Genomic DNA, 24211 nt, shown 5'->3' on the forward strand with positions numbered 1-24211 from the left:
TTTTTGCACACCGGTACTGGATTGTCAGAGTTTAGCAGAGTTGGTATTGTTTTGCACCCTTGGTAAAGCGGAGCGAGGTATGTCTTTTGTTTTTAATGTGAATCTGGTTATGATAACTTAAAGCTTATCACTGTTAAGTTTGTTTTGAATGTGTACTTTTCTTTGTTTAATTTAAGTTTCACGGTGTTAAACGGTGATGACTGGTGGATGCTTCATGTTGAAGAGTACGACTCGTGAACTGAAGACGTGTCCCAATAAATGATCTACACCTGTTTAGAGACTCTCTGTTCATTTATCGATGCCAAGGGCTGCTACAGTGAAACTCGACGCTACGCGTGGCTAAAGCAAAGGTCGTCGCTACACGCTGTGCCAGTTCAGTGAAAGTCACCCACTACGCTGTACCAGTGCCATTTAGCAAGGAGTATACAACCTGTTGTCCACCACGCTATCGTTTTGGTCACTCAGCTGCAAAGTTGAGTATACAAAAGTTACTGTAAGTCAAGGTCATTGTTAGCTCATGAGGTTTAAAACCCAATTTAGCAAATTGTCTGATTTTACATTATTTTTGTGTTGATTTCTGACATTTGACATGCTTACTTATGTGTTTTTCTGATGTGTAAATGTCTGATGTGAGTGGTAATATATAGTAAGGATACGTTAAGGTCACCACTTCTTAATTAGAGTTCAGACATAGACACTTTATGCTTCATAGTATAAGTACAGAGCAACAAGATGTCGTGTGTTGACCAATCAAACAGTTCTTCTGAAGAGAAACAACTCAGATCCAGCTCTCGCGAACGAAATTTAACTGAGAAGGGCCAAGAGATGCATGAACAGCATGCAGCAAAAAATTAAAAGGCATTCCACAAAGCCTATGATCTTTGGAAGCAAACAGAAAAGGACATTAGAACAAGATTGAAAACTTTCTGCTCAGCTGAAGAACTTGAAGGAAGCCAAAAGGAACATATGATCTAAACAAGCCACTGTGAAACAACATTACGAAGCCATTCAATGCAACCATAGTACTACATCAAAATTGTTAAGAAAATGGATGCATGTGTCACCTTGACTGCTGATGTTTGTGATCTTGTCAGTAAAAGATTAGAGAACATAGAAGAAGTTTTCAATGATCAACTTGAAAAGGAGAGAGTGAGAATGGTACTTAATAAGGATGAGTATGAGTCTGTCTTTGGGAAAACAGATACTGAAACGGTAATCTCAGAGTTGAGATCAGACCACTCAAATGCCACCTCCTGGTCTTCCAACAAACATGCAGATGCTGAAGCAGACCTGGCTGCCAAACAAGAACAAGCAAGGGTTATGCAGTTGCTACATGCACAACAAGCAAGAGTTGATCAACTGGAGAGCGAATGGAAACTCAAAGAAACACGAATGCTAGCAGAGATCAAGAAAGGTGAAGCTGAAACAAAATCAAAACTTGAGCAGGAAAAAACAGCTACAAGCAGTTACAGCAGCTACAAGCAGACGTCAAAGTAAAGGTAGCAGCAGCTCGTGTAAGAGCATACAATAATTTTGGTGGCATTAAAGGGGGAGAAACTAATCTTAAGTTCCTCTCCGATTACCAAACCAATGAACCTCCATCTTTGTTAGACCCACAAGCTATACCATTCCTGCCACATCCTACGTCACCATCTATGTCAGCAACTCAGGAAGAGGTCAATCTGGCCAAGGCAATTGCAAGCTCATTCACTCTGAGCCGATTACCAGTCCCAGAGCCAACAAAATTCACTGGCAATCCTTTAGAGTTTATGGACTGGAAGATATCCTTTAATGCCCTCATTGGCCATAAGGCACTCCCTGCTAATGAAAAATTGCTCTATCTCAAGAGTTATCTTGCAGGTGAAGCACACAAAGCAGTAGAGGGATTTTTCTACCAAAACTCGGAAGAAGCATATAGGAGTGCCTGGACAGTTCTTGAAGATCGATATGGAAGTTCATTCATAGTACAAAGAGCTTTCAGAGACAAACTTCGGAAGTGGCCAAAGATCGCAGCCAATGACCCGATTGCATTCAGAGAGTTTGCTGATTTCCTTCAGGGATGTGCTGCAGCTATACCCTATGTTAAAGGATTGGCGATTTTGAATGATTGTGAAGAAAATCACCAGCTTCTTAAGAAACTTCCTGAATGGGTGGTGCGCAGGTGGAGTCGTATAGTCGTGGATAAATTAGACAAATTTGGCGAATATCCAAGTTTTGCTGACTTCACAAGGTTCCTGGAAAAGGAAGCTCGAGTAGTATGTAATTCAGTAGCCTCTCCTTTCCTAATTAACACCAAACCCACAGATGAGAGAGTGCCAAAGAGAGCCAAAGCACTTAACACAAGCACTTACGTAAGAAATCCTACTCCAGCGTCACCTGAAAAGCTAAAGCCACCTTGCTTATGTTGTAAGGATGAAACACATGGTGTTGCAAGATGTCCAACCTTTGCAGCAAAGACTGCAGATGAGAAAAAGGCCTTCATTTATGAGCATCATCTTTGTTTTGGATGCCTAAGAAAGGGACACACAACCAAAGAGTGTAAAAGGCGCCACACCTGCAGCACATGTGGTAAACGTCATCCAACCTGTCTACACAGAGAGAGAAATGTAAATCCAGAGCAAACTGTAAGTAAAAATCCCACAGCTTCAGGACATGGAGCAAGTGAAGAAACCCACAAGGTTATGACTCGTGTATTGACACGGAATGTTTCTGCCACCTCTAGCATTGTCCCTGTTTTTGTGTCATCAACAACAGAACCTCAGAAAGAGATTCTCACATATGCTCTTCTCGACACCCAAAGTGATTCAACCTTCATCTTGGAGGACTTAGCCTCAGAACTAAATGTGAACATGCAGTCAGTACAACTCAAGCTCAGTACTATGACAGCTGTCAACTCAGTGATAGCAAGTAAAACTGTTAGTGGTTTACAAGTTCGGGGACTGAACACCAATGCACATGTCAAACTGCAGCAAGCATATACACGAGATTTTATCCCAGTAGATAGGTCTCATATCCCCACCAATAGCACAGCACTTCAGTGGTCTCATTTAAGACACCTGCAAAATAAGTTACCCTCATTGCAAGATTGCAATGTAGGATTGTTAATTGGCTATGACTGTCCATCAGCACTAGCTCCCTTAGAGGTCGTCATAGGTCATGAAACCGAGCCCTTTGCTCAAAGAACTGCACTACGCTGGAGCATTATAGGAACAGTTAACCCTCTCTTAGATAGACAGGGAAGACAGAGTTTCGTTCATTGATTCGCTGTGAAAGAGATACCTGTGCCAGCTGCTGCTGATGTGCTGAAGATCTTAGAAGCAGATTTCAATGAGAGGAGTTATGAGGAAAAATATGCATCCTAAGAGGACATCCGTTTCATACAACTCTTAAGCGACAAAATAAGACAAAATGAGAACAGACATTATGAGATGCCACTTCCCTTCAAAGGCAATGGTCTACCTTCACTTCCTAACAATAAAAGGCTATCCACTGTTCGGCTGCAACACCTGAAGAAAAAGTTAAAGTCTATCAGACAGTATTATGACCATTACATGACCTTCATGGATGAAATAATCGAAAGGGGTGATGCAGAGCTAGCACCTCCAGCATCTGAAGGAGACACTGTTTGGTACATCCCACATCATGGAGTGTACCACCCAAGGAAGCCAGATAAGTTAAGAGTAGTCTTTGATTGCTCAGCTAAGTTCTGTGGAATCTCTTTAAACGACACCCTACTGACCGGTCCAGACATTATCAACTCACTCGTGGGAGTCCTGTGTTGCTTTAGAAGGGAAGCAGTAGCTGTGACATGTGACATTGAAAGGATGTTCCACCAGTTCTACGTCTCTCCTGAAGGTCGCAATTACTTGAGATTTCTCTGGTGGAAAGACGGACAGTTGGAAACTGAACCTCAGGAGTATAGGATGACAGTCCACCTTTTTGGCGTTGCATCTTCCCCAGAGTGTGCCAACTTTGGCCTTAAGTATTTAGTGCAACAACACAAGGCTAACTACCCTTTAGCCTCAGAGTTTGTAGAGAAAAACTTCTACGTGGATGATGGATTAATCAGTGTCCCAACAGTGCAGGAAGCTAAAGACCTGATCCTTCAGTCACAACAATTGTGCAAGGTTGCAGGCCTACATCTGCATAAGTTCAATTCAAATCAAATTGACGTCCTCTCTTGTGTAGCCCCCTCGGAAAGGGCAGTGGCCACCAATTCCCTTAATCTCCACCTAGATGTGATACAAGACAGACACATGCTTGGCATTCAGTGGTTAATAGAAAGTGACACCTTCACTTTCAACCTAAATACAAAGGACCACCCTTCAACTCGCCGTGGCCTCCTAGCGGTTATAGCCTCTCTGTTCGTCCCACTTGGTTTTGTGGCTCCTTTTACTTTAATGGGAAAACGCATACTACAGGAGCTGTGTTGTAGAGGCATTGAATGGTACAATCCAATTCCTGAGTGCATGCGTTCACGGTGGGAGCAGTGGAAAAGTGGACTCCAAGCATTAAAGGAAATAGCTATACCAAGGTGTTATCATCCTCATAACTTTGGTAACATTGTTAGAGTGGAATTGCACCACTTTTCAGATGCTAGTAATGTAGGATATGGCTCATGTTCCTACTTAAGGTATAAAATTGACAAGGACAAGATTCATTGTTGTCTTGTTATGGCTAAGGCACGGGTTGCACCTTTAAAAATCATAAGCATCCCAAGATTAGAGCTGTCAGCTGCAGTTACCTCAGCCAAGATGAGTGTTATGCTGAAGGCAGAGCTAGAGATTAAAATTGATGAAGAATTCTTTTGGACTGACTCCCAGGTCGTGCTGGCTTACATCAACAATGAAGCACGGAGATTCAATGTGTTTGTGGCAAACCATGTTCAACTAATAAGAGAGTGTACAGACCCAAGTCAATGGCATTATGTTGACACAGCACAAAACCCAGCTGACCATGCCTCGAGAGGTCTTGAGGCAGGAGAGATCTCTTCAGTTAGTTGGTTATCAGGGCCCAAGTTTCTATGGGAACAAGAGGCGCTCTCACCACCTAAGCCCTCTACCGAGCTGCTTGTTGGAGATCCAGAGGTTAAGTCAATTCGAGTATTTGTAAGTCAGGTCAGTGCGGTTGAAGATATTATAAGCCGCTTTTTCCATGTGGACAACAGTTGTCAAAGTTGTCGCAAGAATCAAAAGACTAGGGTCCAAACTAAAACAGCACAGTGACTTTGTCACTGTTGAGGAACGCAAGGGAGCTGCTAAAGTGATAATTAATCTCATCCAGCAACAGGCCTTCTCTAAAGAACTAAATATTTTTAAAGGTGACCTTAAGGAGGCAACTCTTCCAAGGTCAAGCCCTCTTTTCCACCTTGATCCCATTCTGAATGAAGGACTGCTTCGTGTTGGGGGAAGATTGAAAGGGTCAACCCTCAGTCAAGAATTAAAGCATCCCATTATTCTGCCTAAAGATAGCCATATTACTAAGTTGATTCTATCTCACTACCATAACCAAATCCATCATCAGGGACAAACTCAAACCCTAATGGAACTCCGAGCTAACGGATTATGGACCATCGGTGGAAGCAAATCAGTTGCTAAGCTGATCCACAAATGTGTGTGGTGCCGGAAATTAAGAAGACCGGCTGAAGAGCAAAGAATGTCTGAACTCCCTGTAGAACGCTGTGAGGCCTCAGCCCCCTTCACATTTTGTGGAATGGATTGCTTCAGCCCCTTTGTTGTTAAAAAGGGTCGCAAGAAGCACAAGAGATATGGACTCATCTTTACATGCTTGTACTCTCGAGCAGTCCATATTGAAATGATTGAGGAAATGTCCACTGATGCTCTCATAAATGCTCCAAGGTGCTTTGTTAGCCTTAGAGGAGCTGTTAGCCAACTTCGCTGTGATCAGGGTTCAAATTTCGTGGGAGCTAAAAATGAGCTTAAGGAAGCCCTTAAACAATGTGATGTGAATGTGACACAAAGGCATTGGAGACCTTTCTGGCAGATAAGCAGTGTGAGTTTATTTTCAACGCTCCTTCTGCAAGTCATGCAGGTGGCATTTGGGAGCGTGATGATGAAATCCAAGATTTCCTTACCCCCTCCTGGAAAGTTTGTTAAAGAGGCATGTATGCTGCAAAAAGGTGGCGCAGAGTACAATACTTAGTCGAACAATTCTGGAGCCGTTGGAAGAAAGAGTACCTGCTGAATGTTTCCGTAAGACAAAAATGGCACACACCTCAACGAAACTTGAAGGTGGATGACATAGTCATCATCAAGGAAGACTCACTTCCTAGGAATGAGTGGCGTCTTGGAAGAGTAGTTGAGACCACAGAAGGAATTGATGGTTTAGTCCGTCGAGTGAAAGTACAAGTTGCAGAGCGCAAGATGTCAGGGAAAAATTACCATCATTCCAAACCCTCAGTTATTGAACGACCGATTCAAAGGTTAGTTCTTTTAATAGAAAGTGAATAATTGGTTATCAATTTAAAGTACACTTGCATCGGACATGTTAGTCTAATTGCTTTACAAGGGTGATATCTTCCTCCTATATATGAAACCTACTTTACATGTAGCCACTTGTTATAAAGGAGAAATCATGCATGATTATCTGTTTGTTGTTTATCATAACATGATTTGGTGGGAGTGTAAGTGGCTTTGGGCTTTCATTTGTTTGAACCGTTGTTCATTTACAGCATTTGGCAGCATTTGTTGACATGCAGGGTTGTGTGTGTGCATGTGTATGCGGAACCTGTGTTCGGGATGAGATTGACCGGAGGAATTTATTTATGTTGCGCATGTTCACAACATGTGCACCTTTTTCTTGGTTAGCTGTTGGTTTCGTCTCGGCATGTGTTCAGGGCAATAGCGTGGATCACATACTTTTGTAAGTTTTTTATTTTTGCACACCGGTACTGGATTGTCAGAGTTTAGCAGAGTTGGTATTGTTTTGCACCCTTGGTAAAGCGGAGCGAGGTATGTCTTTTGTTTTTAATGTGAATCTGGTTATGATAGCTTAAAGCTTATCACTGTTAAGTTTGATTTTAATGTGTGTAGGTCATTTGTTTGTTTTGAATGTGTACTTTTCTTTGTTTAATTTAAGTTTCACTGTGTTAAACGGTGATGACTGGTGGATGCTTCATGTTGAAGAGTACGACTCGTGAACTGAAGACGTGTCCCAATAAATGATCTACACCCGTTTAGAGACTCTCTGTTCATTTATCGATGCCAAGGGCTGCTACAGAAGGTAAACATAGGGAAGAATAAAAGAAATAACGAATGATAAAAGAAAAAGATTAACAGAATAAAAAAATCAAGATTATTATTAGATATAAATAGTTCACAATCTGTATGTATTTATCCCCCTATGAGCAAGTCTGAGGTGACTCAGGCAGCAGTGGCAAGGAAAAACTCCCTTAAATTGGTAAAGGAAGAAACCCTGAGAGGAACCGGACTCAAGGGGGAACCCATCCTCATATGGGTGACACTGGGAGTGTGATTGTAATATACAGTCAAACAAATATTGTATTGGTGTAAGGATCATGGACTTCGGATCTCCTTAGTATCACAGAGTCCAACTGGAGATGCCTCAGGGTTCCCAGTGTCTGCCTCGGCTCAGTGGACGTCCAAAGGCTTCGTCCCTCAGAGGACGGTAGGAGCTGGTACAATGTCTGGATGCCTCGGGATGGGTACAAAGAGAGAAGCAGTGGAGAGGGATTAACATATCTACTGTTCATAAAAATGTGCCGGTCTGATGTACTAGTGCATGATATTATGGGATGTATTATGTGTACTCCTGACTAAAGAGATGAGTTTTTAATCTACATTTAAACTGGGAAAGTGTGTCTGAGCCCCGAACACTATCAGGAAGTCTATTCCAAAGTTTGGGAGCTAAATATGAAAACGCTCTACCACCTTTAGTAGACTTAGATATTTTGGGAACTGCCAGAATTCCTGAGTTTTGTGATGTCAGAGAGCGTGAAGGATTGTAACGTGTTAGAAGACTAGTTAGATACATGGGAGCTAAACCATTAAGAGCCTTGTACGTAAGTAGCAGCAGTTTGTAATCAGTTCTAAACTTAACAGGTAGCCAGTGTAGAGATGATAAAATTGGGGTTATATGGTCATACTTTCTTGTCCTAGTGAGAACTCTGGCAGCTGCATTTTGGACTAACTGTAACCTATTTATTAAAGATGCAGGACAACCACCTAGTAATGCATTACAATAGTCCAGTCTAGAGGTCATGAACGCATGAACTAGCTTCTCAGCATCAGATACAGACAGGATGTTTCTCAGCTTGGTGATATTTCTAAGGTGGAAGAAGGCTGTTTTGGTAGTATGAGCGATATGATTTTAAAGACAAGTTGCTGTCTAATATAACACAGAGGTCTTTCACTGTCAAGCAACTAGTAACAGTACATCCCTCTAAATGGGAGTTAAGTTGTGAGAGTTTCTGTGCACTGGTTTTTTGACCTATGAGTAGTATTTCTGTCTTATCAGAGTTTAACAATAGAAAATTGCAGTTCATCCAGTCTTTTATCTCTCTAAGGCATTGAGTTAATTTGGACATTGTGGCTATTTCATCTGGTTTTGATGAGATATATAACTGTGTGTCATCAGCGTAACAATGGAAACTAACCCCATGTCTTCTAATAATGTTCCCTAAAGGAAGCATGTATATCGAGAAAAGCAGAGGTCCTAGAACTGATCCTTGAGGGACCCCATAATTAACTGGTAATAAACTGGAGGATTCACCATTTAATTCTACAAAATGGTATCGCTCTGACAGGTAGGATCTAAACCAACTTAAAGCCTGTCCATGAATACCTGTGTAATTTTGTAAGCGAGCTAGAAGAATGTTGTGGTTATATATCAAATATATGTGGTTATATGTAGTGTCAAATGCAGCACTAAGGTGAAGTAGAACTAATAAGGACATAGAGTCTTGGTCTGAAGTTAAGAACAAGTCATTTGTAACTTTAACAAGTGCAGTTTCTGTGCTATGATGGGGCCTGAAACCTGACTGAAACTCTTCAAGGATGTTGCTCTCCTGTAAGAAGGAGCTCAGTTTAACAGACACAACCTTTTCAAGTATTTTAGACATAAACAGAAGGTGTGAGATAGGTCTGTAATTTGATAGTTCATATGGAACTAAGTTAGGTTTTTTGATGAGTGGCCTAATAACTGACAACTTGAAAGACTTCGGGACGTAACCTAAAGATAACGAGATAACCTCCCCTCTGACAAGCTACATTCTTCTTCCCTCCTGTCTCTTCTCGACTCTTTCTCCCTCACACTCAACAGCTACATCCCCACACACAAAGGAGGCAATGTCCTGGACCTGGTTTTCACCTATCCTTCTCCAGCTACAGACGTGACTGCTACCCCACTCCACGTCTCTGATCATCACCTGGTATCCTTCACCATCACTCCACCTATCTTTCCTAGAACTATCTCTCACCCCCTCGCTCTTACTCGCTGCAACCTTCACTCTGACTCCCCTTCATCTGTAGCTTCTGGCACTCTCTTCCCTTCCTGATACTGAGTCTTTTTCCTCACTACCCTTGGACTCAGCCACAGATACTTTCCTCTCATCTCTTTCCTCAACTATGGACTTCCTCTGCCCTATGCTCACTAAACCCAAGAAAACTTCTTGTTCTGCTCCTTGGCTTTCAGATGTGCTGCGCAACAATCGGAGAGAGCTAAGATCATCAGAGAGAAAGTGGAAGAAATCACAACTTGATGCAGATCTTGATTTTTACAGAACACTTCTTGTCAAGTTCTCCTCAGATGTGACTTCTGCCAAGACTTCCTTCTACAAGGAAAAGCTTGAAGCTTCCTCACATGTCCCTCGGAAATTCAAAAACTTGAAGCTTCCTCACATGTCCCTCAGAAATTCCACATCATCTCTTCTTTGCTCAACCCCCCGGCTCCACCTTCTTCATCCTCCCTGACTGCAGAAGACTTTGCTTCTTTCTACCAGGAGAAGATTGAGGAAATCTGCCGGACCTTCACTTCAGCCCAGACCGCACTTACATCTCAGAGTATGCATTCCCCTACACCTTCGTTGTCACATTTCTCAACTGTGGCAGCAGAAGAGATTTTACAACTCATCCAGTCCTGCAATCCTACCACCTGCCCATTGGATCCACTCCCTACCACTATGCTCCAGACCATCTCACAAGACCTCTTGCCCTTCATTTCCACTATCGTCAATAGATCCATAGCATCTGGTCAGGTACCAACTACTTTCAAGAGAGCAAGGGTTATTCCCATCCTAAAGAAACCTGCTCTGGATCCATCAGACATCAGTAACTACAGACTACAGTAACTATCACTTCTCTCATTTCTTTCAAAAATTCTTGAACGCATTGTCTATAATCAACTGTCTGTCTATCTCTCACAGAACAACCTCCAAGATCCCAAACAGTCTGGCTTTAAAGCAGCTCACTCCACAGAGACAGCCCTTTTGGATGTCTCTGAGAAGCTACATACTGCTAGATCAGCCAAACTGTCATCCGTCCTTATCCTCCTTGACCTTTCAGCAGCGTTTGATACGGTCAACCACAAGACTCTCTTATCCACCCTCAAGAGTCTTGGGATTTGCGGATCAGCTTGGGAATGGTTTGCCTCCTACCTGGAAGGACGCTCATATCAGGTAACATTGAGGGGAGTGACATCTGCTCCACGCAGACTCTCCACTGGCGTCCCACAGGGCTCAGTATGTGGTCCTCTTCTTTTCTCCCTGTATACTCACTCTCTTGGGGAAGTTATTTCATCACATGGGTTCTCTTACCACTGCTATGCTGATGATACACAACTTATCTTCTCTGTCCCACCCTCAGATGCCACAGCTTCTGACCGGATCTCAGCATGTCTGGCAGAAATTTCATCATGGATGACTGCTCATCAGTTAAAGCTCAATCCTAGCAAAACTGAACTGCTGTTCATCCCAGGTGATTCATCCCCAGGTCATGATCTTGCTATATCCTTGCACAATGATCTGATCTCCCCTTCAGCCACAGCTCACAACCTTGGGGTAACCATGGACAATCAACTGTCCTTTTCCTGTCATGTTGCTAATGTGACTCGCTCATGTCGGTTTCTTCTCTACAACATTAGAAGAATTCGGCCATTTTTGTCCACACAGACTGCTCAGGTACTTGTTCAGTCTCTTGTCATTTCTAGACTGGATTACTGCAATGCACTGCTGGCAGGTCTACCTATGAACACAATCCGTCCTCTGCAAATGATCCAAAATGCAGCTGCCCGGCTTGTTTTCAACCTGACAAAGTTCTCGCATACCACCCCGCTGCTGCGATGCCTCCACTGGCTTCCGGTACCTGCACACATCCGATTCAAAACACTGATGCTGGCCTACAAAGCCAAAAATGGACCAGCTCCCTCTTACCTCAAAGCCCTCATCATTCCTCACACTGCACCCCGCACCCTCCGATCTACCAGCACTGCTCGACTGGTTCCACTATCTCTCAGGGTAAGAGGCAAGTATACTACAAGACTCTTCTTTGTTCTGGCACCAAGGTGGTGAAATGAACTTCCCCTAGAGGTCCGGACAGCTGAGTCACTGGCTATTTTCAAGCGGCGGTTGAAGACCTACTTATTCAGGAAACACTTCAACTAGCACTTCTTTCCTTATCTTTTGCATAAAAAAAAAACCTTTGACACTTTTTCATTGTAACTTTGAACAAATGTTTTAAACTCATGGTATCTTAAGTATGTAACCTAGTGAACCAGCATTAATGTATTCAATGTTAGAGATTTAAGCACTTATGTACGTCGCTCTGGATAAGGGCGTCTGCCAAATGCTGTAAATGTAAATGTAAATGAGTTAATGATATTAAGAAGAGGCTCACCAGCTTTATGTAACACTTCTTTCAGTAGTTTAGTTGGGATGGGGTCTAGTGAACATGCTGTTGATTTAGCTGTAGTAATAAGTTTATCTAACTCTTCCTGTCCTGTACTTGTAAAGCTGTGTAAAGCCTTAGGTGAGATTTTGTCACTGGTTGCTCTCATATGTTGAGTGTCACCTAATTTATTCCTGATACTTTCGATTTTATCAGTGAAGAATCTCATAAAGTCCTCACTACTGAAATGTGATGGAATAGTGTGTTCAGATTTCTGATTTTTTGTTAAACTAGCCACTGTGCTAAATAAAAACCTGGGATTGTTCTGGTTATTTTCTATGAGTTTGCTCAGGTGCTCAGAGCCCTAGCAGCTTTTAGAGCCTGTCTGTAGCTGGACATACTGTCCTTATACGCAATTCTAAAAACCTCTAATTTAGTTTTTCTCCATTTCCGTTCGAGGTTACAGGTCTCCCTCTTGAGGGTGTGAGTATGACTATTATACCATGGTTCAAGTGTTTTATCTCTAACCTTCTGTAATCTGACTGGGGCAACAGTGTCTAATGTGCTAGTGAATATAGCATCTATGCTGTTAGTCATTACATCTAGGTCGTTTGAGTTTGTGGGTACAGTAAGAAGTCCAGACAGATCAGGCAGGTTATTTGTGAATCTGTGTTTAGTGGTCAGAATAATGGTTCTACTGAGTCGATAACGTGGTGAGACAAAGTTAGTCTGTTTTATAGGTAGTGTGTACATTATAAGGTAATGGTCTGTGAAGTCATCACTTTGGGGAATCACATCTATATCAGTGACATCTATTCTGTGTGATATTATTAAATCTAGTGTGTGGTTACGTCGATGAGTTGCACTAGTGATGTTTTTTTTTGAGCCCAAGTGAGTTTAGTAAGTCCATAAATGTGAGTCCTAAAGCATTGTTTGTGTCTTCAACATGAATGTTAAAGTCTCCTACAATTAATGCTTTGTCAAAGTTAACCAATAGGTCTGAGAGAAAATCTGTGGATTCTCTAAGAAAAACTATCCTTTCTAATGCCCCATTTCCACCAGAAAGAACTGGGTGCTGGTCCAGAGTGCTGATTCAAAATTGGTTCCACTGGCGAGCCTTCTGAGAACCGGTTTGCCTTTCCACGGGCTAGAGAGCCATCACAGAGCCAAGTCTTACATCACTGTATACAAAGTTATACAGCAACGTTAGTGCAGCAGCAGCAAACACAAACACAACATCAACAATGGCGGAAGTTGCTTTACTGTTAAAGCTCATGGCTTTGTGAACCTAAATTGGCATCCAAAAGTGCGAATCCTAGTTTAAAATGATTTAAAAAGGGCACAAACGACGTTCTCTTTTGTCTTGTTGGTCACAGTAACCCCGCAAGCGTCAGCCACTTTTCCTGCTTCAGAGCCGGTGCTTTGGGTGTCAAAAAAGAAAGAACTGATTTTAAATTAGGCTCTGGCTCTGAACCAGCACTCAAAATGCCTTGGTGGAAAGAGGCATAAGTGCTGTTCTCTAGCTCCACACATCATGGAGGACCCCACACCTTTAGAATGACCAACAGAGAAATCCTACTTCCCACAGAGAACACGAAAACCCTTACTGACTTCCAAGTATGCCCGGGGCCCTGAGATCATGGGCTCCTCCCTGATGTTTGAATTCCACTGAGAACATTCCAATCAGGCAGTCAGAGGCTTCAAGCCTCTATTGTTTCCAATCATTAACTTAGTAAATTTAAATTGTATCTTTTTACATGTTCTTTGTAATAAAAACAATAATCATTTTTAGTGATTTCTTTCATTATTTAAATTCAGCTTTTTCAAAGTGAAATCTCTGCTGAGATTCTGCCTCAGAATTTGTGCCTTGGAGTGAGATTTCTCAGAACAGCAATGAGAGACTGCAAACAGTTGAGATCAGTTAGTAGTCAAGCGACTGAGGGGAAAGGTGCTGAGGTGATGTCATGCGGTTGCAGGCTGAGGATCATGGGAGTTGTCATGAACAGGATTAAAAAATTATTATTTAAGAAAAGATGATAAATGGATGATAAATCTTTTGAATATAATTTATCGTTGTTTACAGAGCAGAGAGAATAGAAGCTGTCATTTCCACTCAGCTAGCTGTCAGTTAGCTGCCACAGTAAGGGATGCTAGCTAATTAGCAGGCTATGAGTGATGTCAGCTCACATCCTGTAGTGGAACTGAGCTGACTGCTTTTATGGGAATCTGCCACAGGCTTTCGGCTCTGATACCACCGGAAGACCCCGTAAGAATCCATGCCATATCAGCTGTGTCACTCTGAAACATATGACTGCAGAGGATATACAACATGCCACTTTAACCTTGTCTCTGATGCAACAAACTCTATCACTTATATAAAGATGTGACATACAAATGTTGTCTAAACAAACACAGTGACATAGTAAAAGCAGGATGTTGCTCTGTACAGCCACAAACAGCCGAGCTCCACTGTAATATTAGCACAAGCCCTGTGAGGAATCCAGGAGTTGGTCAGTGCTGAGCAACATGAACAATACACAATGTCAGTAAAGGTTACCAATCCTAACAATCCTAAAGTTCTGTCCTACCTTCAGCTCTCGCTCATGATCTCCACTGCAGAGAGTGTTCAGTGACACTTTGAACGACTTCCACACTGGATTTAGATTATTCATGATGGTCTGTAAAGAAAAAGGCAAAGTTAATATTTATATTTAGTTGTGTAGTGTTAAGTTGTTGTGCATGTATTTGTTAAGTGTACCTCAGTTCTGTGCACGATTGATCCAGTACCGTCGTCATTGACCCTGAAGATTTCTAGAAATGGATCCGATTTGCTAAAAAAATCCTTTAGACAGAGATGTGTGAAGTGGAGAAACTAAACAACTGCATTGATGAGAACTGAGATAAAGATCATAAAAACACCAGTATAATTGATTTCTTCTGATTTTCCACAATCATTCTGACAAATGAACTAATAAGCTGCAGATGTTTAATTCTTTGCTTATAAATAATGCATGAGAAAGATCTCAAGTATTCATACCTTGTCATCGAGCTTTTTGGCACTGAAGGCAAGCTCCACATAATCATCATTCCCAGATAATTCCTCTGCTGTTATCTGTGATAGCAACAGAGTGCAAACACTTGGTGACATGGCAGTTATGTGTGTTTGTGAGTGTGTGTGTGTCTTTGTTTACTTACCGTTATCGAAGACTTGCCCGATGTGTTGCCCTGCTTCAGTAACGCTTTAGAGATTTTTCTCTGAGACACAATCTGTGCAGAGACACCAGATAAAAGACATTTCTTCAACAGCAAACAATTCTACCATTTCCATCTTATCACAAGAGAAAAATCTATTAAAAATGTTTGTGAATTGCCCAGCAGGAAGCTCAGAGCCCTCCCTTTTCCAATCACCCTGTTCAGCAATTAAATGAAGAGTCTTAATACTCTTTATACTGAAACCCAATAGTATCCTGACTAACATTATTAAAGTCTTGTGGAAATAAAAGTAGGCTTCCCTCCTGCTGGTAGACTGAAACACCAGTTTACTGGATGAAAGGGTTAAAGGACAGCTCACCAAAGCTTATACAGAGCATTGCCAGGTATTTCAACACAACTACATCTCATAAACCTTCCCTAAAGTGAGCACACACCTGTCCAAGTGTGCACTCCAGGGATCCCAGGAAGTCTGCTTCCTTGAGGCCATTGTGGTTGCTGCTGATATCATGGAGCTCAAAGCGCAGTCTCTGCACCTCTTCAAAGTAGTAGTCTACTGTGAAGACCTTAGAAAACACAGGGCTGATACTACTGCGAATCACCTCGGTCCGGTCCACCTGAAACCCAGACAACATGTTCAGTCAGAGCACTGCTCATGGCTGACTGTGGGCCAACCAGCATCCTCACATAGTCAAGTAAGAATAAAAATGTCACTTTCACAGTTAAGAAGAATAACCAAAGACTTCCATTAAAAAGCTTTTATTCACAAGTCCAGGCTTTTTGTTTAATTTGCATTCAATCTATAAGAATTTCTATCTTTACATTTAAAAGTCTCCAAAAGGCTGATTTTACACTGTTACTGTAAAAGAATTTCAGAAGAACCCCAAATCACTTTCTTCTTTTTTCTTCTACTTTTGTCTTTTCTTGTAAGGGCGAATCATATTTCATATTTCATGTTCCCATTTAACACCAAACCTAACCCATATATCTCCTCTTTGTCCTTCCTCTTGACCTCTTACCTGCATCTCCATCTCCAACATCCTTTGACCAATATAATATATATTTCCCTCCTCTGTACATGTCTAAACCCATACTCCTGCCTTTCCTCTTCTCTCTCTCTGTTTTCATAGACATGGTGTGAAATGGTGTCAGTTTAAACCTTAAAATCAACCCATCTGATGAAAAGTTGATATTTCCACATTTCCATTGACCTTCACTGCGTGTTCTGATAAAATACTGATGCTCCTGTAAGATGACCACCAGGATACAGATACAACTGCATTTAGAAAAGACCTTCACAATACACTAAACCAAACTAAACAGACTTTTGCAGAACCAACTGTCTTTTACAACACATTTACGTACATTGGCACATTTTATTTGCTGATTTTCTGGCCATCGATTTTTACTTGCAGCTTTTCACAGCAGGCTGCATAGATCATGCATTAATTTGTCCTCTGCGTTTCCACGTTTTCTTACTCCACAACACTTCCGGACCTTTTTTCAAAATACATTGATTATCTTGGTCTGGTATTATTGTTCATCCTGTGTAACAAGATATCAGCTGATATGGTTGCGAAAGAGAGAATGAGTGTCTGTCTGTGTGTGTGTGTGTGTGTGTGTGTATGTGTTTGTGTGTGTGTGTGTGTGAGAGAGAGAGAGAGAGAGAGAGAGAGAGAGAGAGAGAATGTATGCGACAGAGACAGAGAGAGAGCCCGAGAGAGAGAGACAGAGAGAGAGAGACAAAGAGAGAGAATATGTATGTGACAGAGAGAGAGAGAGAGAGAGAGAGAGAGAGAGAGAGAGAATGAGTATGTGACAGAGAGAGAGAGAGACTATGTATGTGACAGAGAGAGAGAGAGAGAGAGAATGTGTATGTGACAGAGAGAGAGAGAGAGACAGAGAGAGAGAGAGAATGTGTATGTGACAGAGAGAGAGAGAGAATGTGTATGTGACAGAGAGAGAGAGAGAGAGAGAGAGAGAGAGAGACTATGTATGTGACAGAGAGAGAAGAGAGAGAGAGCATATACTGGAGAGGTATTACTACTTAATTATAGCAAACAGATGGAGAGAGGGATGAAGAGGGAGGGGATAGATAGAGGAGAAAGATAGAGAAGATTAAAGAATCCTGCTAAAATGAGTCAGAGTTGATGGAGTTATGAATCCTACCTCAAACCACTGTCCATGGGACTGCATCTTTAACACCACACAGGGGTCGGGTTTTGACAGGGCATCTCTGTCTGAGATTCCTTTACAGGCCACACGCAGCTCCACTTTGGTCAGACATGGACTGTTGAAGAGGCCCAGTGTGGTGGCTGCTGACTCGTAGATGTTGCTCATGCTTATCTGAGCTCAAGCTGAATGAAGGACAAAACGTGAGGAATGAAATGAGGAACAAGTGGGAAACGGAGTACAGAGTATTGTGTAGCCATGCACTTGACTTTATACAATATCACTAATGAAGAGTGCTGGTGTGGTAAATATCCAAACGGCTGGAATTCACACACAGGCACAAGGTGTCATGATCAGCACACCTGCCTCACCTCCGCACCCACAACGGAGAGAATCGTCTCCGGAATACTAAGCACTCCCGGACTACACTTCCCACTAAACCCCGCTCAACCTAATCAGGGCGCCAGCTGTTCTCCATCAGCTGACGCGCTTAAATAAGGAAACGAACTTGATCCCATTGCAAAGTCTCGACTTGCTTCCACAGTCATTCTGAGCGTTTTTCTGATTGTTTGTTCTGATTGTTTTGACTTTGTTTCTGTTACCCGTCTCTCTGATTGTTTGCTGCCTGCCCTGACCTTCTGCCTGTCCCTCGATTCCGATTTTGCCATTTCTCTGATATTGTGTTTGCCGTGCTTGACCCTGCCTGTCTGTTCTGTCGATATTAATAAATACGCTGCAAATGGATCCATACGACTCCACCTCATTACAGAAGACTTCGCCACCGAGCGATCCAGCAGCCGTCTCTCAGCTTGCCACCCAGCTCTCCGCTCAAGCCCAGCAGCTCGCTGGACACCACCAACAACTAACGCGACTCACCTCGCTCATCGGAGAGCTCGCTGCAGCGTTACAAGGTCTGCGAGGCACCGCTGCGGCTCCGAACCCTCCGGCACCGGCGCCCCTTCCGCCGGCCGATCCAATCGCGACTCCAGCTGTCACCAGCCCGCGGCTCGCGTTTCCGGAAAAGTTTAGCGGAGATCCTGGAAAATGCGGAGGTTTCTTAATCTCGCCAGCTCTTTGTGGCGCAACAACCGTCCCTGTATCCGACCGCCGCTAGCCGCGTAGCGTTTGTGTGCACGCTCCTCACCGGGAAAGCGCTGGAGTGGGCCACGGCGGTTTGGCGAGAGGATGGCTCCGCCTTCCCCACGTTTGAACACTTCCTCTCCCAATTCCGCGCTGTCTTCGAGCACTCCGCCAAGGGCGAAAGTGCAGAGGAGCGTTTGTTGGCCGTATCTCAGGGCGAGCGTCCCGCCACTGAGTACGCGCTGACATTCCGTACGCTCGCCGCCGAGACAGGTTGGGAGGAGCGACCCCTGAAGGTGATCTACCGCAAAGGGCTGCATCCGGATCTACAAGCCGAGCTCGCCTGCCGTGATGAAGGGAGAGATTTGATGGAGTTCATTGACCTGTCCATCCGCATTGACAATTTGATGCGGACACGTTGACCTCCTACGCACGCCGTCCAAGACGTGCACGAGACCCTTCGCACAGCCAGACCGGCGGATCCCGAGCCCGTGCAGCTCGACGCCACGCACCTCACGCTTGAGGAGAAAGCAAGACGCTTCCAACTCTGCCTCTATTGCGGAGAAGCCGGACACAGACTGGCCGCCTGCCCCAATAAGCTGCCCGGCAGACAGAACACATCGGTGAGTCCTGACCCGCTCATTCCTCAATCTTCGAACTGCGCGGTGGTGCAAGTACAAGTTGAAATACAGGGGAAAATGATTCTGCGCTAATCGATTCCGGCGATAATTTCATGTCAAGGGAGTTTGTGCAAGCTTATGACGTGCCGGTAACCCCGTGTGCTTTTCCTTTGGCAGTGGAGGCGGTAGACGGCAGGCCGCTCGGTGAGGGCCACATCGCTCACATCTCCAGGAGTCTCCGGCTGCAGGTGGGCCCTCACCACCAAGAATACCTGCCTTTCCACATCATCCGCTCCCCGCGTCATGCCCTCATCCTAGGCTTCCCTTGGCTCCAACTTCACAACCCCGTCATCTCCTGGAGAGACCTGCACATCTCAAGCTGGGGCGAAGCATGCCACCGACACCAGCCACTCCCTACGGAAACCCCACGACCCAGCACCACGCTTTCCGTATGCTCCACCTCCACCACCTCTAAACTCCCAGCGGAGTACGAAGACCTGGCGGAGGCCTTCAGAAAAACTCGGGCCACCGAACTGCCACCGCACCGGCCCAGTGACTGCGCCAGAGCTTCTGCCTGGATCCACTCCGCCCAGAGGGAGAATCTTTCCGCTGTCGCAGCCAGAGACGGCAGCCATGAAAGCCTACATCGAGGAGGAGCTCCAGAAGGGCTTCATCCGACCCTCCGTCTCTCCGACATCCTATGGGTTGTTCTCTCGTGAAGAAAAAAGATTGAGGCCTCCGCCCATGCATTGACTACCGGGCGCTGAACGACATGACAGTCAAGTTCCGGTATCCTCTTCCCCTCGTGCCGTCAGCTCTCGAACAGCTCCGCCAGGCCCGATACTTCACGAAACTGGACTTACGCAGCGCTTACAACCTCATCCGGATCAGAGAGGGGGATGAATGGAAGACCGCCTTTTCGACCCAATCAGGCCATTATGAATATTTAGTCATGCCATTCGGCCTTTCGAACAGTCCCGCTGTGTTCCAGTCATTCATTAATGACGTGTTCCGCGACATGCTGGACCGCTGGGTGGTCGTATACATCGACGACATCCTTATATATTCAGAAACCATGGAGGAACACATCCGGCACGTGCGGGCAGTCCTTAAACGCCTCATCCAACACCGTCTGTACGCCAAGGCTGAAAAATGCGAGTTCCACCGGACCTCCACGACCTTCCTAGGCTACGTCTTCTCAGCCGAGGGGGTTGCTATGGACGACTCCAAGGTGCGCGTGGTACTACAGTGGCCCCAACCACAGAGCCTGAAGGAGTTACAGCGCTTCCTGGGGTTCGCAAATTTCTATCGCCGCTTCATTCGTGGTTTCAGCACAATTGCGGCCCCGCTTACCTCCATGACCAAAAAGGCCTCCACTCGGCTTACCTGGTCGAGGTGGGCCATGTTCTTCATGAGGTTCCGATTCACGATGACCTACAGGCCAGGGACCAAGAATATCAAGGCCGATGCTCTGTCCCGCATGTTCCGTGAACCTGGCCCGGACGCAAGCCCCGAGCCCACATCTCCGAAGCCCACATCCTCGCGCCCATCCAGTGGGACATCATGACTGAAATAACCCAGGCCAACGCCCACACACCACCACCTGCCAACTGCCCTCCATCTCGGACCTATGTGCCCGAGAACTGGCGCACGAACCTCCTGGAGCTCCTACATTCCAACCCCAGCGCCGGCCATCCCGGCATCACAGGCACCATACACCTGGCTTTTGGTGGCCGACTCTAGCCACAGACGTGCGCAAATTCGTCCAAGCCTGTACGATCTGCAATACCTCTAAGCCCTCTCATCAGCTCCACGCGGGCTTACTGCTCTCCCTGCCCACGCCTCAACGCCCCTGGTCCCACATTGCACTCGATTTTGTCATCGACCTTCCCCGTTCCAACAACCACACGGTTATCCTCACCGTGATCGACATGTTCTCCAAAGCCTGCCGTCTGATCCCCATGCCGAAACTTCCCACAGCCTTCGAGACCGCGGAGGCATTGTGCAACTTTGTCTTCGCTCTTACTGCCACAATAACCAGACCGACTGGAGCACATACTTGATGTGGGCTGAGTATGCTCAGAACCGTGTTCCTGTGCGTCCTGGGATTTCAGCCTCCTTTGTTCCCCTGGTCCGACACACCCTCTGACTTACCGGCCGTTGACGAGTGGTTTCGTCGCAGCGGGGACACGTGGAGCGCGGCACACCGGCAGCTACAGCGAGCCATTCGCAGGCAAAAAACACAGGCCGACAGACGCCGCCGTGAGCACCCCGACTACCAACCCGGACAGTGGGTCTGGCTATCCACCCGCGACCTTCGCCTCCGTCTGCCCTGTCGTAAGCTCAGCCCACGGTTTGTGGGTCCATTCCAAATCATCAGACGGATTAATCCGGTCTCCTACCGCCTGGCACTGCCCCCGTCATACCGCTTATCTCCCACCTTTCATGCCTCGCTGCTGAAACCCGCGGACGGACCACTGAGAGACCCAGAAACCTCCGCTGAACCACCAGCACCCTTCTTGGTCGACGAGGGAGAGGCATACCAGGTCCACGAATTGCTGGACTCCAGGCGCCGACGGGGCCGCCAATACTTAGATGACTGGGTGGGGTAGCGCCCGGAAGAGCGCTCCTGGGTCAAGGCAGGGGACATCCTGGACCCTTCACTCACCGCCGACTTCCACCTATGACACCCGGACAGGCCCGCTCTCCGGTCTCGTGGAAGACCTCGACGTCGCACGCGTCCTCGCGTCGGGAGCCGCTCGCAGGGAGGGGGCTCTGTCATGATCAGCACACCTGCCTCACCTCCGCACCCACAACGGAGAGAATCGTCTCCGGAATACTAAGCGCTCCCGGACTACACTTCCCACTACACCCCGCTCAACCTAATCAGGGCGCCAGCTGTTCTCCATCAGCTGACGCGCTTAAATAAGCAACAAACTTGATCCCATTGCGAAGTCTCAACTTGCTTCCGCAGTCATTCTGAGCGTTTTTCTGATTGTTTGTTCTGATTGTTTTGACTTTGATTCTGTTACCCGTCTCTCTGATTGTTCGCTGCCTGCCCTGACCTTCTGCCTGTCCCTCGATTCCGATTTTGCCATTTCTCTGATATTGTGTTTACTGTGCTTGACCCTGCCTGTCTGTTCTGTCGATATTAATAAATACGCTGCAAATGGATCCATACGACTCCGCCTCGTTACACAAGGCTAATGGTAATCCCATTAAATCTCAGATCATTTCAGGTAATCAAATAATCGCAGGAAATCACATTTAATCACATGTAATCAGTGTTGTATAAAGCAATACTTGAGTAAAAGTACAAGTATCGTACTAGAAAAAGACTTTGGTAGAAGTGAAAGTTACCTTTTAGAATATTACTCAAGTAAAAGTCTTAAAGTATCTGATATTTACGGTACTTAAGTATCAAAAGTCATTTTCTGATATTTAATGTACTTAAGTATTTGAAGTAAAAGTAAAAAGTAAAATGTCAGTGATTTTCAGTAGGTATAAGAGCAGGGGCGGTTCTAGGGTTTCATCTTTAGGGGTTTTATCCCTCAGTGAGAATTTAAAATAAGAAGAGTTTTATATTATATGACTACACAGTAAGCCAAAAGTTATGGTGTTATTAAATGGTAAAAGTGGACACCAAAATTTATGCATGATGTAATGATGTCAGTCTTGAATCAGATCAGTTCATGTGTGTGTGTATTCTCTACAAACAGTGTGTCCGATGGATGACGTCATTAATAAACACATATTCACAAGACAAAGACCAAATCAATAAATATTATTTTTATTTAGTATTGATGTTGCATTAATATTGTGTTTGTGCTACAACTCTGGTAATAAGAATAGTGACATTTCACTGCTTTTGGTTGCCCCCGTTATAGATAAACGCCCCCAGCTCTGACTGCGCGTGCACGCTGCGCGTACCTGTGCTTCTCCGTACAGCGTGCGGAGCGTAATACAATCTAGGAGCAGTGATACACCAAACCTCCCTTATTACAGTCACACACATTTCTGCTGACTTTATTTTGTAGTAACGAGTAACGAAGATGTTTAGTGGGAAAATAACGGAGTAAAAGTTTACATTTTATCTCGGAAATGTAGTGGAGTAAAAGTGAAAGTTGTCCTAAATTTAAATAGCGAAGTAAAGTACAGATACGTGACATTTCTACTTAAGTACAGTAACGAAGTATTTTTACTGTTACATTACAACACTGCATGTAATCACATGTAATCTCAGGTAATTACAGGTACCCAAATGTAGTCAGGCAGTCTCAGGTAATCTTAGCTGTGCTGATATTTAGTACCTGCATGAGTGTGCTTTTGCTTTTATACATAATTTCTACAAATAACAAATTAATCACAATAAACTGACTTCTTTAGACAAGATGAGGCCTAATATCTTGTTGATTGACGAAGCTACAGCTGGACAGACCGTGGCATGTTGCCATGGTAACACACAGATTGACTGATAGACTGTAGTAAGTGTAGTAACAGTTTGAGTGTAATGAAATTTTGCTAGAATTGTGTAGTGCACACACAAGTGGAGTAACACAAACACTGACACACACACAGACACACACACCAACACACAGTGATACACACAGTGATACACACAATGACACACACAGTGACATACACAGATAGACACAGTGACACACACACACACCGACACACAGTGATACACACAGTAACACACACACAGTGACATACACAGATAGACACAGTGACACACACACACACACAGACACACAGTGATACACACAGTGACAACACAGATAGACACAGTGACACACACAGATAGACACAGTGACACACACACACACTGACACACAGTGATACACACAGTGATACAGTGATACACACAGTGACACGCACAGACACAGTGACACACACACACAGATAGACACAGTGATACACACAGTGACACACACAGATAGACACAGTGACACACACACACACACACACACACACACACACACACACACACACACACTGACACACAGTGATACACACAGTAACACACAGACACAGTGACACACACACAGATAGACACAGTGATACACACAGTGATACAGTGATACACACAGTGACACACACAGATAGACACAGTGACACACACACACCGACACACAGTGATACACACAGTGATACAGTGATACACACAGTGACACACACAGATAGACACAGTGACACACACACACACACTGACACACAGTGATACAGTGATACACACAGTAACACACACAGATAGACACAGTGATA

General features: G+C 44.6%; 1 protein-coding gene across 1 annotated transcript in view; it reads right to left on the minus strand.

The window, feature by feature from the left end:
• Nucleotides 1–24211, minus strand: part of cpne4b (copine IVb) — a 61077-nt gene that overhangs the window by 25309 nt on the left and 11557 nt on the right. The window contains exons 2-7 of the mRNA XM_027144406.2: nucleotides 17241–17428; nucleotides 15509–15688; nucleotides 15057–15128; nucleotides 14899–14973; nucleotides 14620–14703; nucleotides 14450–14539 (exon numbers count right to left, since the gene is read on the minus strand). Coding sequence (XP_027000207.1) covers nucleotides 14450–14539; nucleotides 14620–14703; nucleotides 14899–14973; nucleotides 15057–15128; nucleotides 15509–15688; nucleotides 17241–17411 — 672 coding nt within the window. The 5' untranslated portion in view covers nucleotides 17412–17428. The remainder of the gene's footprint in view (nucleotides 1–14449; nucleotides 14540–14619; nucleotides 14704–14898; nucleotides 14974–15056; nucleotides 15129–15508; nucleotides 15689–17240; nucleotides 17429–24211) is intronic.

The sequence above is a fragment of the Tachysurus fulvidraco genome, chromosome 24, assembly GCF_022655615.1.
Source record: "Tachysurus fulvidraco isolate hzauxx_2018 chromosome 24, HZAU_PFXX_2.0, whole genome shotgun sequence".
Classification (NCBI taxonomy): domain Eukaryota; kingdom Metazoa; phylum Chordata; class Actinopteri; order Siluriformes; family Bagridae; genus Tachysurus; species Tachysurus fulvidraco.